The sequence below is a fragment of the Eubalaena glacialis genome, chromosome 12, assembly GCF_028564815.1.
Source record: "Eubalaena glacialis isolate mEubGla1 chromosome 12, mEubGla1.1.hap2.+ XY, whole genome shotgun sequence".
NCBI lineage: Eukaryota > Metazoa > Chordata > Mammalia > Artiodactyla > Balaenidae > Eubalaena > Eubalaena glacialis.
The window spans coordinates 61,771,714-61,784,605 of NC_083727.1; the positions used below are offsets into that span (position 1 = coordinate 61,771,714).

The 12,892-nt window shown below is 40.9% G+C and overlaps 1 protein-coding gene across 1 annotated transcript in view; it reads right to left on the minus strand.

Annotated features, from left to right (window-relative positions):
• The window catches only part of KLHL32 (kelch like family member 32), a 237,904-nt gene that overhangs the window by 23,469 nt on the left and 201,543 nt on the right, over positions 1-12,892 (minus strand). The window contains exon 8 of the mRNA XM_061207178.1: positions 3,027-3,085. Within this exon, the coding sequence (XP_061063161.1) occupies positions 3,027-3,085 (59 nt within the window). The remainder of the gene's footprint in view (positions 1-3,026; positions 3,086-12,892) is intronic.

Sequence of the window (12,892 nt, forward strand, 5' to 3'; positions counted from 1 at the left end):
AAAGAAACTCAGGTGAATTCTCTTAAGTGGAGACCTCCAGGGCAGAAAACAGCAGTGCCTCATTAGTAGTGGGGACTCTAATGTTGGTCAATCACATTCTATTTGAATGTTGTTTATATACTTTGAAAGGTATGGGCTTCTTGCCTGAGAACAAGTGCAGAAGAGCCCACATGTTCTAACTCTATTTGCAACTTACATAAGGCATTTCCTCTTCCTTGGGTTGCATTTTGAATTTGTAAGGGGAGCATATGAGAATTTAGAAGTTTTCATGATTGGTTATTTCTCCCAATTGAGAGAACTTACTCCTGCAAATGACTTAAGAGTACAAGTGCATGGTTAGGTATACTGTGTACGGTGGTATAATGATAACAAAACAGGCTCTGGATCCAGAATGCCTGAGTTTATCATCTGTGTGTGACCTTGGCAATTTACTTAACCTGTCTGTGCCTGTTTCCTCATCTGTAAAATAGAGATAACAGTACCCACCTGACAAGCTTGTTGTGAAGATTAAATGAGCTAATACACCTAAAGCATTTAGAACAATGCCTGGCACGTATGTCCAATAATATGCACTTTTAAAAAGTAATTGTGATATAATCATTGGCTGCCCGAGGACCCTTCATAAGCTAATGTGAGGGCAGCTTTGCTGTTCTTTCCAGAATGAACCTCCAGAGGTCAATGGAAGAGCTAAGATTTGATTCAGCGACAAACCCCTCACAGCCTTTAATATATTTACACTCACATCTTCACCAAATTGGGGAAGGTTATTTCCAGGCACACGGTTATCTGTTTTGTTAGAAGACCAAATGTTCTGTGATAACTTTAGGGAATGGTGAAACCTCTAATATTTGGTTCTAGATCACTCTCAGGAATGAGAAAGGTATGCTCAACTCCTCTCAAATAAGGCTCCTATTTAAAATATAATGTAAAAATAGATGAAAATCAAATATGACTTTAATTTTAAATCTCAACGAAGTAATGGACAGGTAAGTAAACCTTACCATTTTCTTTCTACATAAACACTAAACATACAGGAAGAACACAGATTATTTCTTTTTGCAGAGAAAAACTTGGATTTCGACCAGAAAAATCATATGATGGTTTGAATACATAGTATTTCAGTTCACAGAGCTGTAAAGGAAGAAGCAAAAAAGAAAGTTTTGTATAAATATTGGTCCATTCACTATTGGCATATCGACTGGCTCATTTGTAATTTCTCTTTTAAAGATACACTAACATGAGAAAAAGAAAGTGGTTTGTCCAGTTTTTTAAGGCTTGAATTTATCTGCTCCCCCCTTTTTAAACATGTCATATTAAGAATCTCCTTCCAATTAAATGTATCTTTAATAAAACAGTCAAACCTTTCTTTCAGATATTCTCCTAAGAAATATCTTTAATACATTATGCATGAGTGGATTTAACTCAAGACTGATGATGCCTTCCTTAGGTGCTTTCTAAAATGAGGCAACCCATCACAGTATTAGGAATCAATGTTTCCACTAGCAGTCCAGTCCCCTGCCACAGGACTATGGATGCCATCTGGTTTGCAAAGCCTGACTGCATCCCTTGATTATATCTTTAGCTTCCTTCACTGCCGTGCCTGCCAGGTGAGCCGCCAACCGCTGCAAAGGCAAAGAAACAGAGAGGCCTGGTGGGGTCATTCCTAATAAGCTAGCGTGTGAATACTAATCAGTGCTGGGGAAGCAGAGGTCACCCCAGCCTGCCTGTTGGCAGGTAGCAATGTGCTCTGTGGCAGATGGCAGGCATTATCGACTCTCCACAAAGGCCTAGAAGAGAAATAAGCACCAGGGCTGAATGATAGAGTTATTGAGATTCTGAGCAAGATGCAAGCAGATGTGATGTTTGCCAGTACCCACCGTAAACAATATGCCAGCAGAATTTTTAAAAAGAGCATGTGTGTACAAACATGAAACAGAGCTCATTTGAGAAATGTTAACACCTTCTTCCTCTTTAACCACGTGTGCACCAAACTTAAGCAACTGCAATTAATGATCCCTCTTGGGACATCCGGCCCAGGGACACGTGGTCTCTGAAACCTACAGCCCCTAATGACATCAGGAAACACTTGCAAAGACAGAAATACCTTCACTAAACTCAGAATCAAGTAATTGTTAAAATTAAAAAATACTAAATAGACTGAGGTCACTCTGAACATATATTTGATGGCTAGTCCCAACCCAGAGTGCCAAAGCCAACCTGTTGTTTTGTGTTCTGTTATCCTCAGCTGATGAAGATGAAACCTCCAAATCAAATCATTCTGGAATATTGTCAAAATCATGAAAAATACTTATATTACCAAAATCATAGAAATGACAAAATTCAGCAAACATGTGCCACAGTTACAGATACTTTGGTAGAAGGAAAAGAGAATAAAAATAGTTCTTCTTTTGGGGAAAGAAAAGTCATTAAGTGTGCATGAAAAGTGGATAGAAGGGACAGACACCATCAAAATGCTCCCAGTGCAGGCCCAGCTCTTAGATAAAAAACATGCGCCAACTCTTCAGATACTTCTCCTTCAGACTTGTCCTACACACTGTCCTGGGATATGTTGGCTATATAGAGTTAAATAAAAGTTATCACTTTATTTGGGAATAAGGAAACCATAAGCACGTTCCCCTCCTAGAATGACAGGCCTTCTAAAAGGATGTAGCAACAGGACAATCCAAATCCTTTCTCAGGATGCCTCAATGATGAACAGCCACTTGAAATAAATGGTAATAAGGGCATTTAACTCATCAATATATTTTCCCTTTTTCCTACATTATGCAAAACTCTGAAAAAGTTGAGCATTGAGTATAGCATAAAACGAAAAGAGCTGAAATTCTGTGTTTTGTGAGGAAAAAAAAGGCAACCAAAAAGCAGTTTATCCAGATGCTTCCTTTTCTCTATGTAAGTTTAAGTTGCATGTGTGTGTATAGACTTGGCATTCCAACTCCTAATTACTGTAGCAATCTTTAAAAATCCATTTTAATTAAGGTAATGAGCTTTTCTTATATGAGTCTTACCTGGTTAGGTTCATATACCATTAGTCTGTTCTGATATTGTGCCGTGTTAGTTACTCCACCTGTAATGGATTAACACGTGTTAGGCTTTCATGAATAAGAAATGGAATATTCCAACATGAGAATGAGATACAATTAAAGGAAAATTAGCTACTGCTGAGGATCTGTTTGTATACCCTCGTGGTGAACCCACGACATAATTAAGAAGCTTATTGTTGAAGCAGTTGCATTTTCAAGAAACATTTCAGAAGCGATCCAGCTGAGAGCAAGCAACAAGTATGCTGAGATTTCCAGGAGGCCCCCAATTTTGTCAAGCTGCTCTGCATGGCCAGAATGAAGGGCAAAGTATGGTGAGGGAGTGGGAGCAAGCATAGCACACTTAGACAAATCTCTATACAGTTTATGCCAGGGGCAGAGTTATATGGAAAAGTCTTGTCCTTAGCTACCTTGGTAATTTTACAGCTCTAGTCTTATGTGCACTAACATAGTGATATCTTGATGTCTCTTTGGAAGACCCATATCTAAGAAAAGACATTACTTATCAAAAGAGATCTAGAGCCAGTGCTGTCCAACAGAATATAATAAGAACCACAAACGAGTTACATATGCCATTTTAAACTTCCCAGTGGTCACATTAAAAAGTAGTCCTCCCGGAGGGGAAAGGGCAAGATGGCGGAAGAGTAAGACGCAGAGATCACCTTCCTTCCCACAGATACATTAGAAATACATCTACACGTGGAACTGCTCCTACAGAACACCCACTGAACGCTGGCAGAAGACGTCAGACCTCCCAAAAGGCAAGAAACCCCCCACGTACTTGGGTAGGGCAAAAGAAAAAAGAAATAACAGAGACAAAAGAATAGGGACGGGACCTGCACCAGTGGGAGGGAGCTGTGAAGGAGGAAAGGTTTCCACACACTTAGGAAGCCCCTTCACGGGCGGAGACTGCGGGTGGCGGAGGGGGGGAGCTTCAGAGCCACGGAGGAGAGCGCAGCAACAGGGGTGCAGAGGGCAAAGCGGAGAGATTCCCGCACAGAGGATCGGTGCCGAGCAGCACTCACCAGCCCGAGAGGCTTGTCTGCTCACCCGCTGGGACGGGCGGGGGCTGGGAGCTGAGGCTTGGGCTTCGGTCGGATCGCAGGGAGAGGACTGGGGTTGGCGGCGTGAACACAGCCTGAAGGGGTTAGCGCACCACAGCTAGCCGGGAGGGAGTCCGGAAAAAAGTCTGCAGCTGCCGAAGAGGCAAGAGACTTTTCTGGCTGCTTTGTTTCGTGGCACGCAAGGAGAGGGGATTCAGAGCGCCGCCTAAACGAACTCCAGAGACGGGCGCGAGCCGCGGCTATCAGCGCGGACCCCAGAGACGGGCGCGAGCCGCGGTTATCAGCGCGGACCCCAGAGACGGGCATGAGACGCTAAGGCTGCTGCTGCCGCCACCAAGAAGCCTGTGTGCGAGCACAGGTCACTATCCACACCGCCCCTCCCGGGAGCCGGTGCAGCCCGCCACGGCCAAGCTCCCGTGATCCGGGGACAACCTCCCCGGGAGAACGCACGGTGAGCCTCGGGCTGGTGAAACGTCACGCCAGCCTCTGCCGCCGCAGGCTCGCCCCGCATCCGTATCCTTACCACCCCCACGCCCGAGTGAGCCAGAGCCCCCGAAGCAGCTGCTCCTTTAACCCCGTTCTGTCTGGTGGGGAACAGACGCCCTCAGGCGACCTACACGCAGAGGCGGGTCCAAATCCAAAGCTGAACCCCAGGAGCTGTGCGAACAAAGAAGAGAAAGGGAAATCTCTCCCAGCAGCCTCAGAAGCAGCGGATTAAAACTCCACAAACAACTTGATGCGCCTGCATCTGTTGAATACCTGAATAGACAACGAATCATCCCAAATTCAGGAGGTGGACTTTGGGAGCAGGATATATTAATTTTTCCTCTTTTCATTTTTTTGTGAGTGTATATGTGTATGCTTCTGGGTGAGATTTTGTCTGTATAGCTTTGCTTTATAATAGCTTTATTTTACTTCATTATATTTTATCCTCTTTCTGTCTTTCTTTCTATTTTTTCTCCCTTTTACTCTGAGCCGTGTGGATGAAAGGCTCTTGGTGCTCCAGCCAGGCATCAGGGCTGTGCCTCTGAGGTGGGAGAGCCAATTTCAGGACACTGGTCCACAAGAGACCTCCCAGCTCCAAGTAATACCAAACGGCAAAAATCTCTCAGAGATCTCCATCTCAACATCAAGACCCAGCTTCACTCAACGACCAGCAAGCTACAGTGCTGGACACCCTATGCCAAACAACTAGCAAGACAGGAACACAGCCCCATCCATTAGCAGAGAGGCTGCCTAAAATCATAATAAGGCCACAGACACCCCAAAACACACCACCAGACATGGACCTGCCCACCAGAAAGACAAGATCCAGCCTCATCCACCAGAACACAGGCACTAGTTCCCTCCACCAGGAAACCTACACAACCCACTGAACCAACCTTAGCCACTGGGGACAGATACCAAAAACAACGGGAACTACGAACCTACAGCCTGTGAAAAGGAGACCCCAAACACAGTAAGATAAGCAAAATGAGAAGACAGAAAAACACACAGCAGATGAAGGAGCAGGGTCAAAACACACCAGACCTAACAAATGAAGAGGAAATAGGTAGTCTACCTGAAAAAGAATTCAGAATAATGATAGTAAGCATGATCCAAAATCTTGGAAATAGAATAGACAAAATGCAAGAAACATTTAACAAGGACATAGAAGAACTAAAGAGGAACCAAGCAATGATGAAAAACACAATAAATGAAATTAAAAATACTCTAGATGGGATCAATAGCAGAATAACTGAGGCAGAAGAACGGATAAGTGACCTGGAAGATAAAATAGTGGAAATAACTACTGCAGAGCAGAATAAAGAAAAAAGAATGAAAAGAACTGAGGACAGTCTCAGAGACCACTGGGACAACATTAAACGCACCAACATTCGAATTATAGGGGTCCCAGAAGAAGAAGAGAAAAAGAAAGGGACTGAGAAAATATTTGAAGAGATTATAGTTGAAAACTTCCCTAATATGGGAAAGGAAATAGTTAATCAAGTCCTGGAAGCACAGAGAGTCCCATACAGGATAAATCCAAGGAGAAACACGCCAAGACACATATTAATCAAACTGTCAAAAACTAAATATAAAGAAAACATATTAAAAGCAGCAAGGGAAAAACAACAAATAACACACAAGGGAATCCCCATAAGGTTAACAGCTGATCTTTCAGCAGAAACTCTGCAAGCCAGAAGGGAGTAGCAGGATATACTCAAAGTGATGAAGGAGAAAAACCTACAACCAAGATTACTATACCCAGCAAGGATCTCATTCAGATTTGATGGAGAAATTAAAACCTTTACAGACAAGCAAAAGCTGCGAGAGTTCAGCACCACCAAACCAGCTTCACAACAAATGCTAAAGGAACTTTTCTAGGCAAGAAACACAAGAGAAGGAAAACACCTACAATAACAAACCCAAAACATTTAAGAAAATGGGAATAGGAACATACATATCGATAATTACCTTAAATGTAAATGGATTAAATGCTCCCACCAAAAGACACAGACTGGCTGAATGGATACAAAAACAAGACCCATATATATGCTGTCTACAAGAGACCCACTTCAGACCTAGGGACAAATACAGACTGAAAGTGAGGGGATGGAAAAAGATATTCCATGCAAATGGAAATCAAAAGAAAGCTGGAGTAGCAATTATCATATCAGACAAAATAGACTTTAAAATAAAGACTATTACAAGAGACAAAGAAGGACACTATATAATGATCAAGGGATCGATCCAAGAGGAAGGTATAACAATTGTAAATATTTATGCACCCAACATAGGAGCACCTCAATACATAAGGCAAATACTAACAGCCATAAAAGGGGAAATCGACAGCAACACAATCATAGTAGGGGACTTTAACACGCCACTTTCACCAATGTACAGATCATCCAAAATGAAAATAAATAAGGAAACACAAGCTTTAAATGATACATTAAACAAGATGGACTTAATTGATATTTATAGGACCTTCCATCCAAAAACAACAGAATACACTTTCTTCTCAAGTGCTCATGGAACATTCTCCAGGATAGATCATATCTTGGGTCACAAATCAAGTCTTGGTAAATTTAATAAAATTGAAATCGTATCAAGTATCTTTTCCGACCACAACGCTATGCGACTAGATATCAATTACAGGAAAAGATCTGTAAAAAATACAAACACATGGAGGCTACACAATACACTACTTAATAACGAAGTGATCACTGAAGAAATCAAAGGGGAAATCAAAAAATACCTAGAAACAAATGACAATGGAGACACGACGACCCAAAACCTATGGGATGCAGCAAAAGCAGTGCTAAGAGGGAAGTTTATAGCAATACAAGCCTACCTCAAGAAACAGGAAACATCTCGAATAAACAACCTAACCTTGCACCTGAAGCAGTTAGAGAAAGAAGAACAAAAACACCCCAAAGCTAGCAGAAGGAAAGAAATCATAAAGATCACATCAGAAATAAATGAAAAAGAAATGAAGGAGACAATAGCGAAGATCAATAAAACTAAAAGCTGGTTCTTTGAGAAGATAAACAAAATTGATAAACCATTAGCCAGACTCATCAAGAGAAAAAGGGAGAAGACTCAAATCAATAGAATTAGAAATGAAAAAGGAGAAGTAACCACTGACACTGCAGAAATACAAACGATCATGAGAGATTACTACAAGCAACTCTATGCCAATAAAATGGACAACCTGGAAGAAATGGACAGATTCTTAGAAATGCACAACCTGCCGAGACTGAACCAGGAAGAAATAGAAAATATGAACAGACCAATCGCAAGCACTGAAATTGAAACTGTGATTAAAAATCTTCCAACAAACAAAAGCCCAGGACCAGATGGCTTCACAGGCGAATTCTATCAAACATTTAGAGAAGAGCTAACACCTATCCTTCTCAAACTCTTACAAAATATTGCAGAGGGAGGAACACTCCCAAACTCATTCTACGAGGCCACCATCACCCTGATACCAAAACCAGACAAAGATGTCACAAAGAAAGAAAACTACAGGCCAATATCACTGATGAACATAGATGCAAAAATCCTCAACAAAATACTAGCAAACAGAATCCAACGTCACATTAAAAGGATCATACACCATGATCAAGTGGGGTTTACCCCAGGAATGCAAGGATTCTTCAATATACGCAAATCAATCAACGTGATACACCATATTAACAAATTGAAGGAGAAAAACCATATGATCATCTCAATAGATGCAGAGAAAGCTTTTGACAAAATTCAACACCCATTTATGATAAAAGCCCTGCAGAAAGTAGGCATAGAGGGAACTTAACTCAACATAATAAAGGCCATATATGACAAACCCACAGCCAACATCCTTCTCAATGGTGAAAAACTGAAACCATTTCCACTAAGATCAGGAACAAGACAAGGTTGCCCACTCTCACCACTATTATTCAACATAGTTTTGGAAGTGTTAGCCACAGCAATCAGAGAAGAAAAAGAAATAAAAGAAATCCAAATCGGAAAAGAAGAAGTAAAGCTGTCACTGTTTGCAGATGACATGATACTATACATAGAGAATCCTAAAGATGCGACCAGAAAACTACTAGAGCTAATCAATGAATTTGGTAAAGTAGCAGGATACAAAATTAATGCACAGAAATCTCTTGCATTTCTATACACTAATGACGAAAAATCTGAAAGTGAAATTAAGAAAACACTCCCGTTTACCATTGCAACAAAAAGAATAAAATATCTAGGAATAAACCTACCTAAGGAGACAAAAGACCTGTATGCAGAAAATTATAGGACACTGATGAAAGAAATTAAAGATGATACAAATAGATGGAGAGATATACCATGTTCTTGGATTGGAAGAATCAACATTGTGAAAATGACTCTACTACCCAAAGCAATCTACAGATTCAATGCAATCCCTATCAAACTACCACTGGCATTTTTCACAGAACTAGAACAAAAAATTTCACAATTTGTATGGAAACACAAAAGACCCCGAATAGCCAAAGCAATCTTGAGAACGAAAAATGGAGCTGGAGGAATCAGGCTCCTGGACTTCAGACTATACTAGAAAGCTACAGTAATCAAGACAGTGTGGTACTGGCACAAAAACAGAAATATAGATCAATGGAACAGGATACAAAGCCCAGAGATAAACCCACGCACATATGTTCACCTTATTTTTGATAAAGGAGGCATAAATATACAATGAGAAAAGACAGCCTCTTCAATAAGTGGTGCTGGGAAAATTGGACAGGTACATGTAAAAGTATGAAATTAGAACACTCCCTGACACCATACACAAAAATAAACTCAAAATGGATTAAAGACCTAAGTGTAAGGCCAGACACTATCAAACTCTTAGAGGAAAACATAGGCAGAACACTCTATGAAATAAATCACAGCAAGATCCTTTTTGACCCACCTCCTAGAGAAATGGAAATAAAAACACAAATAAACAAATGGGACCTAATGAAACTTAAAAGCTTTTGCACAGCAAAGGAAACCATAAACAAGACCAAAAGACAACCCTCAGAATGGGAGAAAATATTTGCAAATGAAGCAACTGACAAAGGATTAATCTCCAAGATTTACAAGCAGCTCATGCAGCTCAATAACAAAAAAACAAACAACCCAATCCAAAAATGGGCAGAAGACCTAAATAGACATTTCTCCAAAGAAGAGATACAGATTGCCAACAGACACATGAAAGAATGCTCAACATCATTAATCATTAGAGAAATGCAAATCAAAACTACAATGAGATATCATCTCACACCGGTCAGAATGGCCATCATCAAAAAATCTACCAACAATAAATGCTGGAGAGGGTGTGGAGAAAAGGGAACACTCTTGCACTGTTGGTGGGAATGTAAATTGATACAGCCACTATGGAGAACAGTATGGAGGTTCCTTAAAAAGCTAAAAATAGGACTACCATACGACCCAGCAATCCCACTACTGGGCATATACCCTGAGAAAACCATAATTCAACAATAGTCATGTACCAAAATGTTCATTGCAGCTCTATTTACAATAGCCAGGACATGGAAGCAACCTAAGTGTCCATCATCGGATGAATGGATAAAGAAGATGGGGCACATATATACATTGGAATATTACTCAGCCATAAAAAGAAATGAAATGGAGGTATTTGTAGTGAGGTGGATGGAGTTAGAGTCTGTCATACAGAGTGAAGTAAGTCAGAAAGAGAAAAACAAATACAGTATGCTAACACATATATATGGAATCTAAGGGAAAATAAAGGTCATGAAGAACCTAGTGGCAAGACGGGAATAAAGACACAGACCTACTAGAGAATGGACTTGAGAATATGGGGAGGGGGAGGGGTAAGATGTGACAGGGTGAGAGAGTGGCATAGACATATATACACTACCAAATGTAAAATAGATAGCTAGTGGGAAGCAACCGCATAGCACAGGGAGATCAGCTCGGTGCTTTGTGACCACCTAGAGGGGTGGGATAGGGAGGGTGGGAGGGAGGGAGATGCAAGAGGGAAGAGATATGGGAACATATGTATATGTATAACTGATTCAGTTTGTTATAAAGCAGAAACTAACACACCATTGTAAAGCAATTATACTCCAATAAAGATGTTTAAAAAAAAAAAAAGTAGTCCTCCCTTATCTGTAGGGGACACATTCCAAGGCCTTCAGTAGACGCCTTAAAGTGTGGATAGTACCAAACCATATATATATTTTGTTTTTTCCTATACATATATACCTATGATAAAGTTTAATGTATAAATTAGGCACAGTAAGAGGTTAACAACAATAACTAATAATGAATTTAAACAATTATAACCATGTACTCTAACAGAAGTTATGTAAATGTGGCCTCTCTCTCAAAATACCTTATTGTATTGTACTCCTCCTTCTTCTGGTGATGATGTAGATGATAACTTACTTGATGATGAAGTGAGGGGAATGACATAAGCATTGTGACATATCATCAGGCGACTACTGACCTTCTGACAGTACGTCAGAGGGAGGATCATCTGCTTCAGGTGACCCTGGGTCATTGAGCCATGATGATGTCAATGGTTAAATGTCAGAAGCAGACCTTGTCAATGGTTGGGGATCTGGAGCACGATGGAGTGGAATGGCACGAGATTTCACCATGCTATTCAGGACAGTGCTCAATTTAAAACTTCTGAACAGTTTACTTAGGGAATTTTCCATTTAATATTTTCAGACCATGTTTGATTGTGGGTAACTCAAACCACAGAAAGCAAAACTGCAGATAAGGTTGAACTACTGTCTAGCCAAAATATTACCATTTCAACATAAAATTAATATAAAAATTATTGAGGTATTTTATATTCTTTTTTTCATATTCAGTCCTCAAAGTCCTGTGCGTTTTGACACAGAACAAGTCAATCCAGATTAACCACGTTTCAAGTGCTCAATAAGGTAATGAGCTTTTCTTATATGAGTCTTACCTGGCTACCAGCTACCATATTGGACAGCACAGATCTAGACTAAGGCAGTGCAGCTGCTGTTATCCTCAACATTTTTGAAGCCTTCTTGACAACAGCTTAGATCCAAAAGACTTGAGACCTTCTGCTAGATCAAGAACCACTAAAATCCTATCACAATTCTAGCTAAGGTTCTCCCATTTGTCCTCATACTTCTTTTCACGTTTGGGGTGTACACTGAGCCCTGTAAAACCCAGAAATTATTGATTCTACTTTAATTTTTACGACCAAATGGAAAAACTATAAAACAACACATAAAAGAGCACAGTGAGAAAATAACACTAGTAGATATTAAATATTAGGTAGTAAAATAACAGAAATATGAGAACCCCCCAAAAAAATCTATCTTTAGAAATATTGCCCTATACAGAGTTCTAGATGCTAGCGTTAAATGAATAGCATTCTTATTTTAATAAGTATCACAAAGAAGCAACTCATTTTGCAATAAAGATCTAAAATTGAGCCAAACTATAAGTTTCCTAGGGAAATTTTTTTATTTTAAAAAATATGTACTGGGGCAGGATCAAGAAAGCAGAGTAGGAAGATCCTGAGCTTACCTCCTCCCACAAACACACCAAAACGGTAACTACAAATCTCTGAGAATGACCTGAAGACTAGCAGAACAGATTTTCTGCAACTAAGGATATTGAGATGAGAAGTAGGGGCACAGACGTAGCCTAGTCAGAATCCACACACTGGGTACAGCAACCACAAGTGGGAGGGATATCACAACACAGTGGTGGTCGCTCCTGATGAGCAAGGGGTCTAAGCCCCACATTGGGATTCCCAGCCCAGAGGACCTGCACCAGGAAACAAGCCCCAATAACGTGCAGCTTTGAAAACCAGTGAGGATTATATTCAGGAGAGCCAGAGGGATGTGGGAAACCGAGACTGCTCTTGAAGGGCTTGGACACAAACTCACTCACTCCAAGTCCCAGTGCAAAGGCAGCAGCTTGAAAAGTACCTGGGTCATATGAGAAGGAGATTCATTGACTAATTTTAGGGCATGTGCCAGAGGAGCAACAATCTGGTGGAACTTTCTCTAGGGACAGAAGTGCTGGCAGGCATCTTTTTACTTTCCTTCCACCTAGCTGGCCCAGCACAGGTGGGCACCATTTTTCTCACGCTCAGTCAACCTAGCTAACACCATCCACCCTGCCCCAGCATCCCTTGAGGATCAGCCCTGCCCAACCGGCCTGTCTCAGCTGGCCCCTCCAAAGCAGCTCCTGCCTCACCCTATCAAGTGAGCTGCTCCAGCCAGCACTGACCGGTGTCTCACCAAG